The sequence below is a fragment of the Fukomys damarensis genome, unplaced genomic scaffold (assembly GCF_012274545.1).
Source record: "Fukomys damarensis isolate Sample0158 unplaced genomic scaffold, DMR_v1.0_HiC HiC_scaffold_16, whole genome shotgun sequence".
Lineage (NCBI taxonomy): Eukaryota > Metazoa > Chordata > Mammalia > Rodentia > Bathyergidae > Fukomys > Fukomys damarensis.
Window position 1 is genome coordinate 132,829,515 of NW_022900928.1, and position 21,248 is coordinate 132,850,762.

At 51.2% G+C, this 21,248-nt stretch overlaps 1 protein-coding gene across 1 annotated transcript; it reads left to right on the forward strand.

Moving 5' to 3' along the window:
* Positions 1–10,420: 10,420 nt before the first annotated feature.
* On the forward strand, positions 10,421–20,798 carry Ackr3 (atypical chemokine receptor 3). The gene is made up of 2 exons (XM_010626121.3): positions 10,421–10,512; positions 19,260–20,798. Exon 2 carries the CDS (start codon positions 19,309–19,311, stop codon positions 20,395–20,397), a length of 1,089 nt encoding a protein of 362 aa, XP_010624423.1. The 5' UTR covers positions 10,421–10,512; positions 19,260–19,308; the 3' UTR covers positions 20,398–20,798.
* Positions 20,799–21,248: the final 450 nt, after the last annotated feature.

The following is a 21,248-nucleotide window of genomic DNA, read 5'->3' on the forward strand; positions in this document are numbered from 1 at the left end:
ACCCGTGTGCCTTCCCGAATCCCATCAGACACCAGTCTAGCCATCAGCACATGGCTCTGGGGGACATCTTAGATCCAAATCACAGTGTCACCTTAGAGAGGAAGGATGCTGCAGATGTAAGTCTTCAGATGAGATGACCCTAAATTGTCTAGGCAAGCCCTTGTGACCCCAGAGCCTCCAATGAGGGAGGCAGGGCATCAGGAGTGGGAGATGTGGGGATGGAAGAAGAGGGCGGGAGATGTGAGGAAGGGTCCCAGTCCCAGAATGCAGATGCTTCTGAAACTGGAAAAAAGGAGGAAGCACACCCTGTCCTGAAGCTCTGGAAGGAGGGCAGTGCAGCTGACACACTGATTTTAACCTAAGGATATTCAGACTGTAAGAGCACAAAGTTGTGCGAGTTTAAACCACTAAATCTATGTTAATTTATCACAGGGGCAACAGCAAACTGATAGAAACTACATCCACAGAGACTGATGACACAAAAAAATTGTAGAAAGAATCATGCAGACCAAGTCTTTCACAATGCAGGAGGAAATTACTAAATGCGGAAAAGGAGAAAATTTGAGTGGACCTTGACTACTGGATTGGAATTGGCGGTATTGGTGTGAAGCAATCATTATACATCAGAACGGGGTGCATGGGTGCATGTGCATGCGTGTGTGTGTGTTTGTATGTGTGTGTGTGTGTGTGTGTGTGTGTGTGTGTGTGTGGTCACCTTTTCCATTGCTAGGGCAAAATACCCCCACACAACATAAAGGAGGAGAGGGTAACTCAGCTCATGGTTTCAAGGGATTCAGTCCATGGCCTTCTGGCTCCAAGGCAGAAACAAGCATGGCAGAGAAAGGAACTTTCTTCATGGGGACAGAGAAGCAGAGCGCAGAGGAAAGAAATCCCCTGTCCAAAGGTACCTGGGTGACCTATCTCCTACCAACCCGGCCCAGCTCCCCGCAGTATGCTCAGCTTAATTAATCCACAGCTGAGTGCGGCTTCCCCCGACTGTGGAGCCTCTTGATTCAGTCACGTTGGCAACCTAGGACTCACTTGCGCGTGTGGCCACCAAAGAAAATGCAACATCTCATTACCAGTGAGCACATTTTGCACCTAGATCTTGACATTTACATTCCTTTTTTAGGCTCCCGGGAGAGACAAATTCCAGGGTGGGTCAGGGAAAGCGGAAGATGAAGCTAGACGAGCTTCTTGTACCAGAGAACAAGAAGCGTCTGAACCAGATGGAGATATATTTATTATAAGGACATGGAAGGCAGCTCCCACTGGCCAGATCAGGAATGATCTGACCTGCCTGCAGAATAAACATCCAGGGTAATGTAAATAAACCAGGAAACCACAAATTAATATAAATATACATACATGTAAATGTAAATAAAAATAAAAATAAATAAATGAAGAAACTGAAAGTTGGAGAAAGAATGAGATGTTCCTATAGATTTAAAATATCCCTCCTCGAAATACTCATTAATTTTGTAATAGGAAGAGCAAGAGCTGAGAAATCTGACAGGTCCTTCATTCAGAAAGGAACAAGAAAGTCCCGGCAAGAGGACGAACTGACATCGTTCCCACACGATGGGCTTCAAAGAGGACGAAGCCGAGAATGTGAAGCCCAGATCTACCCACAAGGGACCAGCGGACACATCAGTGTGGGCGAGTCCGGAAGTAGCCAGGTCCTAGGTCCAGGTGCGTCCAGGCTGTGCAAGGCGGGGTAGACCGAACCGCCTGACTCAGGGGAACCGAGACACAGGACAAGGGGATGTGACCACGTGACTTGGGTGTCCCGCCTGCAACCGGAGGGACGTTGGGAGCACGGAAGTGGGAAGGCAATGGGCTGGGCGGCTGGGTGGGACAACGAGGACGCTCGCGAGAGGGGTTCGGGTGGAGGCGTCGGGGTGCAACTTGCTGTCAGATGATCCCGAAAAACGTCCATGCTCTCTGAGGTAAATTCTTTTGTGAGTTTGTGATTATTACAAAATGCAAAGGAAGAAAAGAAGAAAAGAAGGGGAAAAAAGGGAAGAGAAGCAACGTCTCCTTGACTAATTCTATCTTACATGCGGTTTCAAGCTTTTTAAAGGCATTTTATACATGAGTAAAAGTGAAAATGTGAACTACAACATACACAAAAATTGAAACCTTAAAACCTCAATCAGCTGAATAATTTTATTAGATATGCTCAGATACTTGTTTTTTTGATTTCCTTCAGGGCTTAGATATTTTTGAGAGGAATGCTTTTTTTTAAAAATTTGGGTTTTGAAGCTAAATCCCCAAACTGCAGTCAGAGCAGGGTGGAATCACAATACTAAAAATGTTGCCAAAGTTTCAGAAAAACGAGACTTGTGTCTGACCTGGTGGCTCATTAGGTCCCTGTGCTTCGATGTGTTCTCACAGCAGAACTTTCCTGGCCTCCCTGCGAGAGGAGAACATGTTCTTCTCTCTGCCAAACTTCACAATGGAGTAAAAGCAGAGAGAGCTGTGCTTTGCTCAGAGCTCTCTGTTCAAGGTTTTCCCATTTTCCAGAAAAAAAAAAAAGAGAGAGAGAGAGAAAAGCTAGGAGTGATTGTTTGCAAACACAAGGACCAGGGAGTAACATAAATGATGTCCACAAAGCCCAGTAATAAGATCTACGAATGTGAACATTTTGCTTCCAGAAATAAGAGCGCAACAGAGATGCCGTAACCCTCCTGTGTGTCCCACTCTTCCAGCTTCTTGCTTGGAGGTGGCCCTGGTCCCCAAGCTGCAGTAGCATTCCTGCAAGCTGTGACTTTTTGTATGTTTCTACAAACAATATGTACACAGCTTTGGGCAATTTAAGATTTACATGCTGGGCGTGGTGGCACACACCCATCATCCCAGTACTTGGGAGGCTGAGGCAGGAGGATCGCTGTGAGTTTGAGACCAGCCTGGGCTATATAGTGAGTTCCAGGTCAGTCTCAACTACATAGTGAGACCCTGTCTCAAAAAACAAACAAACAAACAAAATATATTTATGTGAAGAGTATAACTTTATAGGTACAACTTGCTCTTTTATCGAGGCAAAATTTATTGAACAGTACAAGTGTTTCCCCTACATTTTCTTCTAAGAGTGTCATAGCTCCAGGCTTTATGCACAATCTTTAATTCATTTAGAGCTGATTTTTATAACTGCTGAGAAATGAGGTGGATGACTCTTTGATTCCTGTTACCATGGATTGATGCACTGTTCTCAGACTTGCTTAATACTACAGTGCTTTTGTCAAACACCAGTTTGCTGTATGTGTGAGTCCCTCTTCAGGCTATGTGTTCCCCTGCTCTGTTTGTCTATCCTAACATCAGTTCCACACAGGTCCAATATTGTAGCTTCTGGGTGCATTGTGAGGTCACAAAACATGAGCCCTCCAACATTCTTCTCTTTGAAGATAGTCTGAGCCATTTTCAGGCCCTCTGTCTTTCCATGAACATTTGAAAGTCACCTTGCCCGGGTCAAAATAAACATTTGGGATTTCAGTTGGCTTACATTGAATTTACAGACAAATTTGGGAGAAAGCTAAGACCTTTAAATACTGAGTTCAAATCTGCTGGAACAATACCACCCCCCCACACACACCAGTTTGCTGTATCACATGTCAGGTCTCTTTGTAAGTTTTTTAGGAGCCTTCATACTATTTTCCATAGTAGTTGCCTTGCTTTGTACTTCTGCTGAGAATGTACAAGAAAGGGCCCCACTTTCTTCACATACTTCCAATTTCTTTGTTTTGTTTTGAGAATGGCCCTGCTGATGAATACGAGATGTTATTTCATTGTGGTTTTGATTTGTACTTCCTGGGAGAAGTGACACTGATCTGTTAGTCACGAGTGACTTTTCTTTTCCATGTACCTGTTGGCTACCTGTGTGTCTTCTTTGGAGAAATGTCTGTTCAAGTCCTCAGCCTCGCTTACAACTGGGATTGCTTTTTAGCCTTTAAATTATGGAAGTTATATTTCTGTTCTGTAGATTCATCTTCGGTCAGATACATAGGTTGCAAATATTCCCTCCTGTTCAGCAGGTTGCCTTTTTACTTTGTGAGTCTTTCTCCTGCTACGCAGAAGCTTTTCAGTTTGGCACAATCTCCCTCATGTTGCTTTTTGTTGCCTGTGCTTCTGCTATTGTACCCATCATTGCCAAGACCTCCAATGTGAAGCATCCTCCCTATGCTCTCTCTTAGAGACTTGACAGTTTTAGGTCGGAGTATTTATCCAAAAGAATAGAAATCAGGATTCTGAAGAGTTACTAATGCTTGCAGTTTCTGGTACCACTATTTGCTCTGGCCAAGATGTGGGGGCCACCTAGACACCCTGGCTGATGCCTGTAATCTCAGTGTTCTAGCAGGTGCAGGCAGGAGGAGCATGAGTTCAAACCCAGACCAGGCAACTTGGTGACTCAATGAGACTCTGTCTCAAAATAAAAAAACATATTGAAAAGGCCTGAAGATGTAGCTCAGCAGAGCAGTAGCCCTGGGTTCCATCTCCATCCCTAGTAGTGTGCGCGCACACACAGGCTCACATTCACACACAGGAGAATGTACAGAAAGAAGAAAAAGTGTATTGTGTATATGTACAATGGCGTATTACTCTGTCCTAAAAAAAGAAAATCCTGCAGTATTCACCAATGAGTGGATGAACCTTGAAGATCGTATGCTAAGGGAAATGAGCCTGTCCCAGAAAGATGAATACTGCTTGAAGCCACCAGTCTGAGGTGCCTACCAGAGAATGATGGTCATTAGAGTCACTGAGAGTGACTCACTGGGGGGCCAGGGAGTCACTAATCAACCAGTGTGCACTTTCGTCAAGCAACTTGATCGAGCTCTAGAAATCTGATATGTACCATTGCACCTCGTCAGCAATCGTGTATTTTGCATGCAAAAATTTAAGAGCATAGCCTAATGTTGTATTCTTACCACAGCAAAGTAAAATTAAAGGATTACAGAAAGAGGGCTGGGATTTAGCTCAGTGGTGCTGCCGCCTACCTCGCAAAGGCAAGGACCCGAGTTCGATCCCTGGTACAGGAAAAAAAAAAAAAAGATTATAGAAAGAAAAACTGAACAATACCAGGACAACACTGAGTCACCCAATTAATCCACTGAGCATGAAATGTCTCTTTATTTTTTTGGTCTTTCATTTACCTCTGGGCTGTTTCATTGTTTTCCACATAGAGGTCTCAGGTAGCTTTTAAATCTATTCGTACACATTTTACATGTTTTGATGCTAATGGAAAGAAATTTCAAAAGTTTACTTTCTAATTGTCTCTGGCATACAGAAACACAGTGGACTTCTTGTATTTTTGACTTTGGATTCTGTGGGCTTTCTGAATCCACGCACTACTTCCGAAGCAGGGTGTAGATTCATCAGGGTTCTCTGCATACCTGACCTGTCGACTGCTAATAAAAGCGGTTTCACAGATTGCCAGTCCACATATGTGTAGCATTTTTCTCCTTCCTTATTGTGCGAGCTGGGACTTCTGATGCAGTGCTGAAAGGGGCTGGTGTGATGGATATCCTTGCTTTTCCTGAATTTCAGAAGAGTTCAGTTTTTCTCCGCTAAGCATGGCAGCTCCAAGTCTTTTATGCATACCCTTCCTTCAACAGATGGAGGGGATACATCGAAGTCAGTTTGGGGCTGTCATACACAGTCATGCCATATATATTTCAGAATATTTCTCTTGGTGCCGTGTGATGCCTTGAAGTTGGGTAACTTCACCTTGCAGTGAAATTTCTGGGTCATAGGGCAGGTGCATGCTGAGTTTAGTGACCCATCACCCAGTCAAACACCCGGATCCGTTCCTGCGACCAGGCTGTTAAGTGAATTGGTTGCTGAATGAGGCACTGTGGATACTATGTAAATTACAATATTCAGAATAAAGAAATGGTCAAAGGAGAGTCTAGCCTAGTGACTTTACTTTCATTTGTATAAGCCTCACATGCAGTACTGAAATGTAGAACAGAACATAAAACTACAACATTGTACTGTACGATGCAGTCAGCAGAAATCACTATATAAACAAGGGGTACTGTAAAAAAAAAGACACTGAGACTCTAGAAATAAGATGTACAGAATTGTACAAAAGGAAAAAATAAAGGACAGGTTGCAAGTTCTTGTGGTGGATTGTAAATCCAAACAGCGCCCTTGATTGGTTGTACGTCCAAACAGTCAGTAAGCAGATGGTCCTTAAGTAGGCAGTCTTTGTAATCTCAAAGAGGTTGTGGCGATTTACACCTCCACTGACAGGTACCTCCGTTCACTGAAGTGTGGGTTGTGAGCTAGCTCCTTACATGCTCCAGGCTTCAGCGAGGCCTATGCAAGGAAACTGTATATTGGACCATGATAACTGGGAATTTATAAAGAAAAAGAAATGGCTGCCAGGCATGGTGTCTCATCACTGCAATCCCAGCACTCTGGAAGCTGAGGCAGGAGGATCACTGTGAGTTCAAGACCACACTGGGCTACATAGTGAGTTCCAGGTCAGTCTTAACTACATAGTGAGACCCTGTCTCAACCCCCCCCCAAAAAAAAGCAGTGGCTGTCCTTCACTACACACAGCTTGAGAAGCACTGGCTGTCTCTTTTCTGTGCTGACCTTCAGCGCTGTCATTGCCATCTTTCTGAAGGGTATACAGGGTCCAGCCTTGTGACCTGTGTTTTGCCAATGACTAAGTAGGTTGTGCACCTTCTCATGTGCACAATCGCCATCTGAGTGGCCCTCTGTGTGAAGCATTCTGAACATTTTCAACGTGGGTGTTGTGAGATTTCCTAGAATGTTTACTTCAGGTCCTTTTGTAACTGTCTCCCGGCCGGTTTCCAGGATGAAGATCCTGGGAGAAATGTGGGGTTTGGGGACCTGATTCAGAAGCAAGATTTGTCTAATTTGATTCATTGAGATCACATTTATGACCCTTGGCAGGCACAGTGCACTGTGGGCACTGCACTGAGCACGGTAGCAATGCTCTGCCTGCAGGGAACCACAGTGGGGAGAAGCCAGATCGATGACAGCTCTGGATGCTGATAAGCACCGAGGAGAAAGTAATAGTGACCGTGGGGCTGGGAGGGGAGGACACTTTGGCTGGGATATTAAGTCATTTTTCCTAAAGTGATTATACTTTATCCTGCATCAGGATAACAGGAAGGCAGACAGCCAGCAGTCACTGGGAGGGGTGTTCCAGGGTGAGAGAATGTCAGGTGCAAAGGCCTGGTGGTGGGAACAAGTTGGTCTGCATATTGGAGGGCCTCTTCTTTGGGTCAAAATGGACACACAATGCCATAGGAGCCTGGCACCAGCACAGTGTGGTTACTGCTCTTGGGGGCCTTGGACTGACCTAGGTTCCTGGAGTTGCCTTGCACACTGAGCTGAGATCATGCAGCAGGTGAGAGGTTGCATCCGCTGCCCACTGCCTATAGCCCTCTTGGATCATTGAAGGATGCAGGATTAGGAAGCCTGGGCTCCCCGCAGCTCCGGAGAGCCAAGGTGGAGCCGGCCGCAGTGAAGACTTCGCCAGACAGCCACTCTGGATTGCCTTCTCTCCCTCTTCCTGGAAGCCCGCCCTTCCTCAACCAGGTGCCCAGAATTCTTACTGTCAGGTCTGCTTCTTGGAAGCAACCTAAGAACACAATGCAGTGCGTGTGCGTGCACATGCATGCGCGTGCACCCGCATTCGGCAGAACCCAAGGCCTGCAGCACGCTAGGCAAGTGCTCTACCACTGAACCACATTCCTGACCTCAGATTCATTTTCTTTTTCTCTTCTGTGTTTTCCTGTCCCACGGTCAGGCGGGAGCATAGAGATACATGTAAACAGCTGAGTTATCCTTGGATCCGTATCCCGCTCTCTCTGGGCCTTCATGTCCTCTTTACAACAGTGGGACAAAAACAGTGCTACCTGTTAAGGCTGCTGTGAGATGAAGTGACAGAAAGGAGGCTTCACAGAGACGGCTAGCAGTGAACGCTCACCTGCGGCCATGGTTTCCTGTAGTTACGGGGCCTCTCCAAGACACCAGAGTTCATAAAACGTTGCAAGCCACAGGTTATGTCATCGTATGTTCTTTAAAAAGTGCTTGGTGTCATGAGCTGGGACCCAGAGGTGGAGGGAGGAGCTGCTCAGGGTTGAGGTGCTCTCCCTGTGTACCGTCTTCCTCAATCCCGATGGACAGCTGGGCAGAATGGGGGTCCTACCGGGAGTGTTACAGACCGGAAGCTAACTCTCCAGGAGCTGAGCTGCGGGAGGAGACAACGTATGCAGGCGCTCGTCCTGGACTGAGCCCAGGCCGGATCTGGGTCCCTTCCGGGTGGGCCCTGGCCTGGCGTCCAGGTCCCTCCTTCCTAAAGGAGCTCAGGGCCCACCCTTCAGGGGCACCGACCGCCTGGCTGCCGAGGCTCCTGCCCTGCGCACCAGACCATGCGGTTTCTAAGGGCAGTGGCACCTTGTGTGCTTACGGGGAGGTTTCTGCTTCTCCTCTTCTCCCCAAGACTAGTTTCTGGGAACTGGGGAGGCCCAGGCCAGGGCACGCAGCCCCTCCCCTGGAAGCAGCCCCAGGCCAGGGGTCCCGTAGGGCGGGGGGGGGGTTTCTCTGCAACACCTTTGTGTGCCCTCCGAGGGTGATGACCCTGAGGTAGAATCTTGAGGCGGATGGGGTGAAGGCAGACTTTATCCCATCGGGGCTGGGCTTGCAGCAGAGCCGGGGCTGGGGCAGGGAGGAGCGGAGTGGGGCGGGGTGGATGTGCTGCAGGGCGGGGTCAGCGTTAGGATCACTTGCCAGCCAGGCAGTGCTCTTATTAAGGTGGCGGGAGGCAGCCGGGGTGCAGGGCAGGTGAGGTGAGGGCTGCTGCTGTGTGAGGCCACCGCGGGCCTTAAGGACCTGTGGCAAGTGCGGGCTGCAGACATCCAAAGAGAAGTGTTATTTTTTATTTTTAAACCGCTTAGCCGTTTTCCTTCCTCCACACTAGCAACTGCAGCCCGTCACAGATTTTCCTTCGATGCAGCTTTTCTTTCAGTGATAGTGCACCTCTCTCCGAGCCGATCCACACTCCTGGGGTTAGGACCTTGCACCCCAGCATCCATAAGAGTGGACATGGGCAGGCTCCTGCGGAGCTCCCAGCACTTCTCAGCTCAAAAGCCCGTCTCCGGGGTAGAAACACCAAACACCGGAAGCCTGCAGCGGCAGTTCTGCTTGGCGATGTGGTTCAGCCTGCTGGCCCAGCGAGCCAGCCCCTGGGACCCTTCTGGCGGCCTCGGGAAAACAGGTGCCTTTCACAGCCGCCAGCGTGAGGATTCTGCTTGGAGGCCTGGAGAAAAATGCAAAGCCTTTACTAAACAAAATATTTCTTTTGTTAAGGGCTTTTCTCCACCCGAAGCTTTCCAGCCACGCGAGGCTCTGACCCCACCCTCCCGATGCAGCGTTCCGCTGTCCCTGCTAGGGTAACAAGAGACTCTCAGAAAGCTTCAGGGCAGGAGAAAGTGTGCAGGCTGCAGTGTCTCCAAGCCACTCTGAATGTCCCCAAATCGGGGGAGGGGGGCAGCAAAAGGAAAGTCAGCGTTGCACAGGGCTGGGGTCAATAGCTGGGGCTGAAAAGTGAGAGTCTGGGTCAGGTTTTATGGCTGATTTTACTGGGTGGAGAGTTAGGAGATGAATATCAGATGAAGGTTGATTTCCCTACTGAACAGGCCTGTGGCAGTGTCCTTCCAGATGAGCATGTAGACTACTACTACTAATAATAATAAATGAGCGTTTGCTAAACGCACCCCAGAGAGCACCGTCAAAGACACTGATTGGCCCCCTGACCCGTGTCTGGCCCCAGGCATTGCTGCAGACACCATTTTGATAGATTCTCAAGGGTTTTGTTCCTAAAGACCTTTGCAAATTAAAAGTATTCAGATAAAATTGGTTAGCATCTCGTATAAGATGACCTCCCCTGGGTTATATGGTGTTGCACAGATTAATGGCTTATACCAAAACAGGAACCTCTGCTTTGGAGAAATTAGGAAAGAAGATGCAGATTTAATAAATCCACACCGAAGTTCAGAAGTTCAGGGTAATTTGTCTCGGGCAAAGTCCTGCCCAGAGCTAGAGACCTTCAAAGGAAGTCCTGGCCTTAATGGGATTATTAAAGATACACCTGAGACCAGATCAATATTTGATGATTTTGCAAAGCACTGGGATTTCTTTCAGTTTTTCTTCTGCTGACATCTCCCCCCATGGGGTCTAGACCTCGCGGTTTTCATGAGACCGCAGAGCAGGGGAGACGGCATCTCCCTGGAGCGCTCCCCGGAGGCTGCAGGCGGGCTCCGTGTGGGCGCGCGAGTCCCCGCCGCGTGTGGGGGAAGGGCGGTGCAGGGAGGGGAGACCAGAGGGCGACAAAGCTGCCACCTAGCGGCCACTTCCTGCAGTGTATAAAACGCAGGACCGCAGCCGGAGGCGCTCAGTTGCTCCCAACCGCTCTGCGCTCCCGGAGCGAGCTCCCAGCTGGGAAGGCGCTGCCGCCCCCCCCGTCCGCCTGCCGAGGTAAGGAAGCTTGCACAACAGCCCTGCGGAGACAGCGAGGCGGCTCCTGGCCCCAACCCTTTCCGATCCATCTCTCGGACGGGTGCGCGAGAGGCTGCATGGTGCATTGCCTGTCTTTGCAAAATGCTTCTACGGATCCCAGGGCTTCACCTCTCTGCAGAAAGCAGAGGCAAAGTTTTCTTAAATCACTCCTGGAGGGCGATTTCTGCGTGATCTGTTGTATTTAGGAGCCTGTGTGTATTTGCTGCTATGAGTTCTCTGGCTGTCTGGAAAGTGGGGCAACTTTGCAAGAATTCGGGGGAGCAGACTGTTCTGCTCGCCCCACACTGGCACAGGGGTGAGCTTGGCGCTGCTGCCTGCCTGAGCCGCTTTTGGTACATCAACTAGGAAACGAATGGGATGTACATGCCTGATTCCAGAGGCTTCCTTAAGTCCAGAAAACTGGTCTCTGACTCTTGTGAATCCAGAATGTGTCTGAAATCAGCACTTTGGGGGCCTACTGGAGCCTGTAGCAGGGAAGCTGTAACTGTGAATGTTAAATACAAGCCCAGCCTTGGGTCCCCTGATTGCATCCTTGTGAATCTAACTGGAGTATTTATTCTCTTAGAAGGTGTTAGGTTCAACTTCTGTAGAGGGTAGGCACACACTAGTATTTTGGAATTTGAGTATACTGAAGTAAACCGTTCAGGTAAAAGGAGAATACTGGTCAGTTTTGTTATCAGGCAGGAAGAGTCAGAGGGTGCCTGGAAGTAAGGGGTGAGGTCAGGAGTGGGTGGATTGCCAGGACTTGTAACTTCCAGGGAGAATGAGAAGCTGTAAAAGTCAGACTGGCTGTCTCTTTCCCTGTTCCCCTTGTTCCTTTCCTCCATCTCTTTTCCTACTCTCTTTTTCTTTCTTTCTCTCATTGCTCACAACAGGACTAATTAGTTTTTCTGAAGCAGGAGTGCGTCTCCTCCTTCAGCGGTCTACAGCCCTTTGAAGGTAGCTGGGCAGTGTCATCCTCTGAAACTCAGTCTGCAGAGCCACAGTGTGGTGACTTTCTCCTTTTCTCTGAAAACACAGATGCCGTCTTTGTGTCCCTCTATTTAGTTCAGGAAAGTGCAGAGCGCCCTAGCAAGGCGTGCAGGGCTGCTGGGTTCTGTGCCTGGCCTTTGTGGGTTTGAATGGGAGGCGGCGGGTCTTCCTCCCGTCAGTGCGGGCTCAGCTCCAGGCCAAGCCTTGCTCCAGAGCTAAGCTGCACTGGGGGCTCGTCCTGAGCGTTTTGCTCTTTTCCTGGCTGTGCCATAAACACTTGATTGCATACCGCCTGCCCAACTCAGCCACAGCCGCCAGGAGCTGGCAGGGAGGGACACTGAGGACTGAGGACGCTTTGACATCTTTTTGCAGTCTTCGTTTCTCAGAAGTTCCAAAAACTTTAAGCACATGCTTAACTGAGCGAGGGCTTTGGAAGCAAGCTTATCCAGTATGAACAGCAAGTCCTTGGAGAGTTGAGAAGGTATTATGGTTTCTAATCAAGCCCAGAACAGGCCAAGTATAGGCTTTCTGGATGAAAGAAAAAAAAAACCCACAAAAAAATCCCTACTTAATTAGAACAGTGGCTTTTTGTGTGATGGCTTTGGGCAGGGAGCTCCTGTTTTCAAGTCGACACTGGGGAAGTCGCTGGAAGTTACTCAAACCCGTGGCTCTTGGGCCAGCACTTTGTAAACCTTCAGAGCAGCTGTGGGGAGAGAAAAGGCCCTGGAAGGTTTCAGATCTTTAGATTTTTTCAGCAGGGATTTTATAGCCCATGGCTGGAATTTGGGGCCTGAAGGCATTTGTGCTTTTAAATCAGGCAACTGAGATCTGTACTTTTCCTCTTGAGAACAGGAATAGCATGAAGATGGATCCTATGCATGTAGGTGTAATTTAGAAGGACACCAAAGACTGTCTCGTGACAAGTGTTTTAAAAGTCCACAAAAGAAAAGTATAGCACTGTTCTCTATTCTAATGAACATAATCAGACAAAAGAAAGAAAAAGGGACCTATCAGGACTGGGGGGTGTGTCCCAGATTGTGAATGCTTCGTGCTTTTCTGCAGGGAATATTTGATGCTTTTCTTACTACTCCTGATTTGGAATGAATTCAAACCAAACCAAACCAAAACAAACACCTCAACCAGCTGTTGCTGTTTGGTTATCAGAGCTGCCCAGGGCGGTGTAATTTCACTCTGCCAAGTCTGTAGGTGTGTGTCCTGTCCCAGATACTCCGAGGGTGGACGGGACTGTGTCTATCTTAGGTGGCCTTGAACCACTGTGGGTGCAGGGACAGATAAGGAGCCCTGGGCAGTGTAGAGATTGCGATTTGAACAAAGGCTGTGTCGCCCAGACAGATAGCTGGCATCTCCTTTCCCAGGCAGCTTTGAGGATTTGTCTTCAGTTTCGTGGGAGGAGCCCGAGTCATTGTGGGAACCACAGAGCAAAAGTGAAGCTCTCTCCTTGCTGGCCCACCTCCGCCTGCCTTGTCCTGGTCTGGAGGTGGGTGGGAATGGGCCGCCCAGACAGCCGTCTTTGTAACCAGGAGCCCTGGATCCGCTCTGCACAGCCTGGCTTCTGCAGGGTGGTTGAGCACAATGGGGGATCGGATTTCTGGAGGTACCATTACTTTAACCCACCAGGGCCGTGGGAATGGGCAGCCTGGTTCAGAATTGGAGTGTGCATTTTTCTCTCTATTGGCTTATCATGCTTTAAGTTCTCAAGTAATTCAAAAGTGTCCCAAACATGCATAAAATATTTGGGGACAGATTGCTGCTCTGCTGTCACACCTAGTGGTGGCCTCTGAGAGCCTGCTGGTTTAGGTCCTTGGGCTCCTTACCTGGGCTTCTCACCCTGCTGGCTGGGTCCCAACTAGATGAAATGCAGAGTTGATTAAACAACAAACAACGACAGAAAGCTCCATGATGTGCAGTTGTCCTGCCTGGTGGTCACCAAGGAAGCAGAGCATAGACTCTGCCAGCCAAGGTCTCTCGGGAAGCTAAGGACGCATAGGGCTCCATCCATAGTCACTGTGCCCACACCCACCCTGCCTTGGGTTCCAGGTGTGCAGCAGGGAAGGTGGCTGAGCACGCAGTCAGCTCCTGTCTCAGGAACGTACTGAGTCTCCCTGGGAAGTTCCACTGTGGGACACAGGTGACAAGGTGCAGATGCTAGGGAAGGAAGTGAGGGCCCCGGGCTTTGGAGATGACTCCAGCACCCCAGGCCTGGCTGTTATCTTATCTGCTTTCTTAGAGCAGCAGTCAGGCCTCCTCTCAGCCCAGAGCCCCCAGCCAGGCCTTCTGGGTGCCTGTCACCTCTGTCCTCAGTGCACCCTCTGCCTAGAGCCATGGCCTCGGTCTGCACCCCCATGGCTCCTGCACAGACAGGGCCAGGCTGTCCTCCAGCCTCAGAAACCCTCAGACACCCTCCCTGGGCCTCCATGGTGGAAGTTCCTCCCCTCCTCGGCTTTGGAGGCCCAGCAGGGTGTGGGCCTTCGTGCACCCTGACTCCTAGCCCGGTGACCCTGGTTGGCCCTCCTCACCTGCCCCAGGGCAGGGCCCAACACCAGCTGAGGGAGGATCCCCAAGGGCCTCTTCCGTGGCCAGGTCCCTAGCCTCCATGGGCCACTGATTCATCTAGTGCCTCCCCTGGGCCAGGTCACTTTGCTGGGCTGACTTCACCAGGATGAGTGGGAGCTGAGTACATGGGGGGTTGACTGCAACTTCAGCTACTGGGAAGGCTGAGGTAGGAAGATCCTACATTCGAGGGCATTCTTGGCTACACTGTGAGATGCTGCTGCAAAATAAAATGAAAAGGGGCAGAGTGTAGCCACTGGTAGAGCACTTGCCTAACATACTTGAGACCCTAGATTCAATCCCCAGCACCTCAAGATAAATAAATAAGTAAATGAGACCAGGTAGTGGGAGGTGTGGGTGGGAAGCAGCAGAGTGACGTCCGCAGAGACTGCAGAGACCTAGGAGTGGGGATTTGGGGGCATCTAAGGAGAAAGGGGGGAAAGATGGGACTGTGGGGGGCACATGGTGGGCGGAGCCTTCCTCCTCTGAGATGGGAGGGGGTGGCAGTGCTGGTGACTCTGGCCTGGCAGTTCTCAGCTCTCCAAGGAGTGAACTGGGTGGACACGTGGGGACTGCAGGCCAAGCCGCTGCCCGGAGCCGCTGCACTGAGTGACTTTGGACTCTACACTGCTCCCTGGGTGCTGTGAGCTCTGGCGGACCCCCGGGTGCAGTTGAATTCCCCACGTGGCCAGGTCCTGGGTTGTTAAAGACGCTTGGTCCCTGAAAGGGAAGTCTCCAGAGTGGGAGGTGTGGCTTCCAGTGTCCTCTCCGTGATACCAGGGGCCCAGCACCAATGCAATGGAGAGTAACAGACCAGGGCCATAGGAGGGCTGGAGAGCGGCTGTGTTACTCCGGACCACAGCAGCACCGCCTCCTGTCACGGCAGATGTGGATGGGGGATGAGGTGGTGTAAAAAGTGAGTCCTGTGTCAAGCATGGTGGTGCACACCTGTAATCCTGCACTCTGGGTGGCTGAGGCAGGAGGATTTCAAGTTTGAGTGCAATCTGGGCAACTCAGCAATTTAGGGAAACTGCTTCAAAGTACAAATTTAGAAAAGGGTTGGGGATGCAGCTCAGTGGGAAGGCCCTGAGTTCAATCCCAAGCAATGCAGCAACAATGACAAGGAAACAAGTGGAGCTGTTAGATAGGGCTCATGGGTCAGAGAGCAAGGGAAGGGGCGAGGGAGACAAAGCGGCCTCCACTGCCTTCCGTCTCAGATAAGCAGAGCATGTGGCTTTATTGTTTTGTGGGTTACTCTGCCCTCTTAAGATTTTCGTAACTCTTGACGTCAAACTCCAAACACCACAGAGGATCATGGAGTTGAACCACAGCTCTCCCTGTGCACCCTTGTTCGACTTCCCTGACTAAACTGTCACACTTACTGGAGGTCCTTTACTGTGTCTTTTTGCACGAGTGTCTGCATAGGAAACTGCACACAGTTTTGCTCTTTGTCCTGCCTCAGTGGGGCTGGAGTGTGTGTGTGTGTGTGTGTGTGTGTGTGTGTGTGTGTGTGCTGCACTGCCCACCTCATAGTGTGTCCTGACTTTCCTTGTTCACAAAAGTGGTTCTCCCTCTCTCTTTACAGCAGGCCTGAGGGGCTGGATGGTGTGTGTGTGTGTGTGTGTGTGTGCTGCACTGCCCACCTCATAGTGTGTCCTGACTTTCCTTGTTCACAAAAGTGGTTCTCCCTCTCTCTTTACAGCTCTGTTATTCTGGACAGTGGACCCCCCACACTTTATCAGGTTATTCCCCCACCCACGGGCATTTGTGTCATTGCAGTTCTGCTGCTCACAGACCCTACTTCAGTGAACATCTTGTACGTACATTGGGACACATGTGAATTCCAGCAGGAATGTGTGGACTTGAGAGCTCCCAGGACTAGAAAAACCCTTCATTCCGAGCCCCCTTTGCCTGCTCCCAGAATGCCTTGTGCAGAGGCCTTCTACCTCAGTGGCAGCTCCTCCCTGAGGTGTGCGATTGTGCGCAGGGTTACATCCATCCTCTCCTGGGAGCTCACAGGGCTGCATGGAGCTGCAGTTGGGAGCCTCCTGTGGTCTCCAGCCTGACTGCTGTCTGCACACATGGGGAGGAGGCGGGCGGATGTGGGAAGCAGCGCCTCTCTGTGGCCGGAGGAGGTGATCGAGGTGCGAGTCGCATCTGCTGAGGCTGGGGCCCCCTAGGCTCCTCAACTCCACTCAGTTACACTGGAGGCTCAGTACCAGGCTGTCAGACAGCAGGGACCTGGGTAGATTCCCTGCTTGCCCGGTCACACTTTGGCTCCTGCCAGGACCTCAGAGGTGTCCAAGCAGGGGGTTGGGGATGGTCTTTGCTTCAGTGCTGGGAGGGAGTGGCTCTAGGTGACAGCAGTCCCTGGCACCCAGATGTCCTGCACAGGCTGTACAGCCATAGGACAGGGCACCTCCTGAGTTGAACTGGGGATGGGCCATCCAGTAGCACAGTCCTTTCTGGAAAGATCCCTCCTTTGTATCCACGGTGTAGTGCATGAAAAATACCCAGGCAACTAAGGGCTGAGTCGCCTGCTGTTTTGTTTTCCTGAGCTCCTTCCTGGGTAGAAGGCATGGTCATGGAGGGTCTGGTTCTGTCTGTGGATGCCCTCTGCAGGGACGAAGGGTGTGGTCCACCCAGGCCTGGGAGGAAGGCGAGGGCCTGGGTGTAGCCAGCTGGCCTCATCTGCTGACTGGTACACAGGGTCAGTGACCGCCTGGGGCCTCCCGGCTCTGTCCTTCCTGCAACCTTGGGCAGGAACAGCCTTTCCCTGCTGGGCATTTCCTAGGGTGCCTCCCAGGGGAAAGAAGGGTGTGGGGCATGGCCTGTCTGTCTGTGACTCTGGGGACAGGAGTCAGGAAATCAAACGTTCTTTGTCCAGGTCCCAGCGACAGAAGCCAAGGCTGAATCGGGTCCACAGGTCCTCCCTGGTGCTCACTGCCTCCTAGCAGCCTGGCCAGCTTAGTAAGAGTCAGAGTTGGTTCTGTGGGGATGGTGAAGGACCTAGCAGGATGCTTTCACATCCACTCACTCTGTACCCCTGCACTCAGAGGCAGAGAGTCTGGAGCAAGCGAGGCTGAGCCAGAAGGGTCTCCCAGGTGCGGAGAGTGTGGTGGGGAGGTTTTGAATCCAAGTCCAGGCTGTTGAAGGATCATTTCTGGCTTTTGGGCCCAGGATCTATGGTCATCTCTGTTCCTGGCACTGACCTCTGCTGCTGGGCTGCAGGGCGGTGGCTTGACTCCCGTCTGAGCACCTCTGCTGCCCCGTGGGTTCGAGTTTCCATGGGTCACGAGGAGAAAGTGCTCTGTACACTGATCCATGCAGCAGGGCAGATGCTGAGGCCCCGGTGTGAGTGGAAGGAAGCACCAGGCTGCTTAGTGGCCAATGTGGTAGCAGCGGCAACTGCTGGGCAGCCTGGGTTGGTGGTCAGCCCAGGGCCGGCCTGGCTGTCAGGGAGGCCGAGTTCTGGAAGCGTCTCTGCAGCCTGTCGGATGGACCTGCATTCTGCAGAGCCCTCAGAGCTGTGTATCAGATGGGTCCTCATCCCCACACTCCAGCCTGCCCCTCCCTGGTGCCCTCCTGGGCTGCTGGGGAATGTGGCACAGATCGTGGCCACGTGTTTGGAGTCCTCTGGCTGGGTGACAGGACAGCATGGCTTCCTCACTGTGAGGCAAACACCCACCACTGGAGGCTTTCGGAGCTGTGAGGTGAGGCTGGAATTTCCTCAGCCCCAGAGGACCAGCACCAAAACCAGTAAGGTCACAGGAGTCCATCCAGCAGACTTCAGTGTGGCAGATTCCTGGGAGGAGCTTTTTTTTTGCTGCAGGGGAAAACTGATCATTTCTGGCTGGAGAATGCCCAGCGTTCTTTCAGCCTGGCTTGGCCTGGGGCTGGCAGGCAGAGTTCTGCTATCTGCCCAGCAGATTCCGTGTTGTGCCCTTTGTTCCAAGGCAAGTCTGAGAGACACTGCTGTCCCGGCAGCAGATCCTGAGGGTTAACTAGCTAGTCTCGAGTTAAACACTAACGAGGACAGGAGCCAGGATAGGATCCAGGAATGTCTGGGCTTGTGACTGATGCTTTTCTCGCTGTGGTTTCTTGCACTGGTGGCATGGCTGTCTGGACTCTGGCCCAAGGACCTCCAAAGCATTCTTCAGAAGGAAGCTGGCGTCCACTTTTGGGGACCTCGGCAAATAAGCTCTTGTGTCATTGTGACACCAGCCACCTGTGGATCCCCGATGACGGCTGACAGAGTCGCGCCGGGCGTCTGGCCAGGGGTGGCAGCTGACAGGAGAATGGAGGGTCTTCAGGGCCATCTAGTGGACAAGGGGCAGTGGCAGATGGGTCCTGGAAGCTCCTGAGTGTGGAGAAGCCTCTCCCCAGTCCCGTGGCACCTGTGGCTGAACCCTGGTAGGGTGTGAACTGGTGAGAGTTGAGTGTGTAGGCCTCACACCGGGTCTGCAGGGAGACAGTCGGTAGGCTCACGAGCCCTCCAGCACTTCTGGCTCCTTCTGTGCTTTGGGTCTTGGCACTCTTTATTCTTGAGCAAATAAAGGGATGGAAAACTAGGTGAGGACCCAGAGCCGGGGACAGATGGCTGGTTGGCTTCAGCAGAAAATCGCATGCAAACCTTGGGTCTGCAGGTTTGGGGTGCACTCAGGCAGAAGGGCATTCCACACTCGGCCCTATTTTGAGATGCCTGGTGGCCCCCAGGGAAGCAAAAGACTCAGGTTTGCGAGCAAATCCTGTGCAATGGTAGATGGTGTGGTGGCGTTTAAACGTGGGTTAGAAGAAGGCTTGGGATGCTCTGGTGAAGACAGCATAGCAGGACCCTGGGACACTGTGCCAGCCGCTCCACTGTCTAATGTTTCTTTGGCCCCAGCGTTGTGCTGATTTCACACCGGGGCACAGCCGGGCTGTGAAGTCAGCCATGAGGAGATGCAGAAAACAAACACCACTTCTCTCAGCAGGCAGCCAGCACCACGTGGATGAGGCTCTGGGTGGGTTTTGTCTTGTACCGCCTGGTTCTGTTTGGCCTGTTTTCTCACCCCTCGCTTTGTGAAGACACCACAGAACTAACGCCACACGCTGCGCCCCACGGGGCCTCGCAGGAGCATTTGGCTGGGACTTTTTCTGATGAGGTGCTTTTTCTCTTCCAGCTTTCCCGTTTGGTTTTGCTGCGGGTTGCTCAGCTGCCCCCTCGGGACCATGGACCTGCATCTCTTTGACTACTCGGAGCCAGGGAACTACTCGGACATCAGCTGGCCATGCAACAGCAGCGACTGCATCGTGGTGGACACCGTGCAGTGCCCTGTCATGCCCCACAAGAGCGTGCTGCTCTACACGCTCTCTTTCCTCTACATTTTCATCTTCGTCATCGGCATGATCGCCAACTCGGTGGTGGTGTGGGTGAACATCCAGGCCAAGACCACGGGCTACGACACGCACTGCTACATCTTGAACCTGGCCATCGCGGACCTGTGGGTGGTCATCACCATCCCGGTGTGGGTGGTCAGCCTCGTGCAGCACAACCAGTGGCCCATGGGCGAGCTCACATGCAAGGTCACACACCTCATCTTCTCCATCAACCTCTTCGGCAGCATCTTCTTCCTTGCGTGCATGAGCGTGGACCGCTACCTCTCCGTCACCTACTTTGCCCACACTGCGAGCTGCAGGAAGCAGCTGGTGCGGCGTGTGGCCTGCGTCCTGGTATGGCTGCTGGCCTTCTGCGTGTCCCTGCCCGACACCTACTACCTGAAGACTGTCACGTCTGCATCCAGCAATGAGACCTACTGCCGCTCCTTCTACCCTGAGCATAGCGTCAAGGAGTGGCTCATCGGCATGGAGCTGGTCTCTGTCATTCTGGGCTTCGCCATTCCTTTCTCCATCATCGCTGTCTTCTATTTCCTGCTTGCCAGAGCCATCTCAGCGCCTGGCGACCAGGAGAAGCACAGCAGCCGGAAGATCATCTTCTCCTACGTGGTGGTCTTCCTCGTGTGCTGGCTGCCTTACCACGCTGTGGTGCTCCTGGACATCTTCTCCATCTTGCACTACATCCCCTTCTCCTGCCAGCTGGAGAACGTGCTCTTCACCGCCCTGCACGTCACACAGTGCCTGTCGCTGGTGCACTGCTGCGTCAACCCTGTGCTCTACAGCTTCATCAACCGCAATTACAGGTACGAGCTGATGAAGGCCTTCATTTTCAAGTACTCGGCCAAAACCGGTCTCACCAAGCTCATCGACGCCTCCCGGGTGTCAGAGACGGAGTACTCGGCGCTGGAGCCGAGCACCAAGTGAGCTGCCCTGCAGAGGCTTGGGGAATTGCACGTGTGCTAGGAGAACAGAGTCACTTTGGGTTTGACCCTCAGGCCCAGCCCAGAGAAGAGGCGTGACCTTGTGCGTCCTCGCTAGCCAAGCTGGTCGCTCTGACAGTCTGGCGAGGGGCAGGAAGCAGACACCGCTGGCATCAGGACGGGCTCAGCCTGGCCTCTGTACCGAAGGGCCTTCCGTGTCCTGGCGGCTTTTATATGGTGACATGTATTTAAGTTTTAAGACTTTCTTTTCTCACTCTTGGTGTACCTTATAAGTGTATTTGAAAGTGAAAATATATTTTAAATATTGTCTGGGAGGTATAATGCTGACATATACAGATCGCTGTAGTTTTAGGGTTAGTTTGACTTCAGTCTTGACTAAGGATGACAACATTAATTGTTAGCAGATCTGAAAAGATATATATATATATATATATATATATAAATATAAATATATATAAGTATATGCCAGTGTTGGCACAAATGTTCTATTTACAGTAGTTTTATATCTGTGCGGTGCTTTGTACCGACATAGGGTATGGAACGAAAACTGCTCTGTAGTGCAGTTTGTAACATTAATAGTATTGAAGCTACCTTTAAATAAGACTGTTCCAGACTGCAAATCTGTGCCCCCAAACGAACAGAGAGTTCTCTCAATTTGTAAGTTATTATTATTATTTTTTAATAAAGATTGTTTTGTTTCCTAAAACGGTGTCTGTCCTGTTTCGGGAGGCATGGTGACAACAGGCAGCCACACAGGCACATGCTGGCTGTGGGTGGACCCGTGTGAAGAAGAGAATGACCTTAAAGCTGACCTTGGCACGGCCGGAGCGGTGC

Excerpts from the sequence above, each read along its gene's own strand:
- Ackr3 (XM_010626121.3), top strand. The coding sequence starts at position 19,309 with ATGGACCTGCATCTCTTTGACTACTCGGAGCCAGGGAACTACTCGGAC.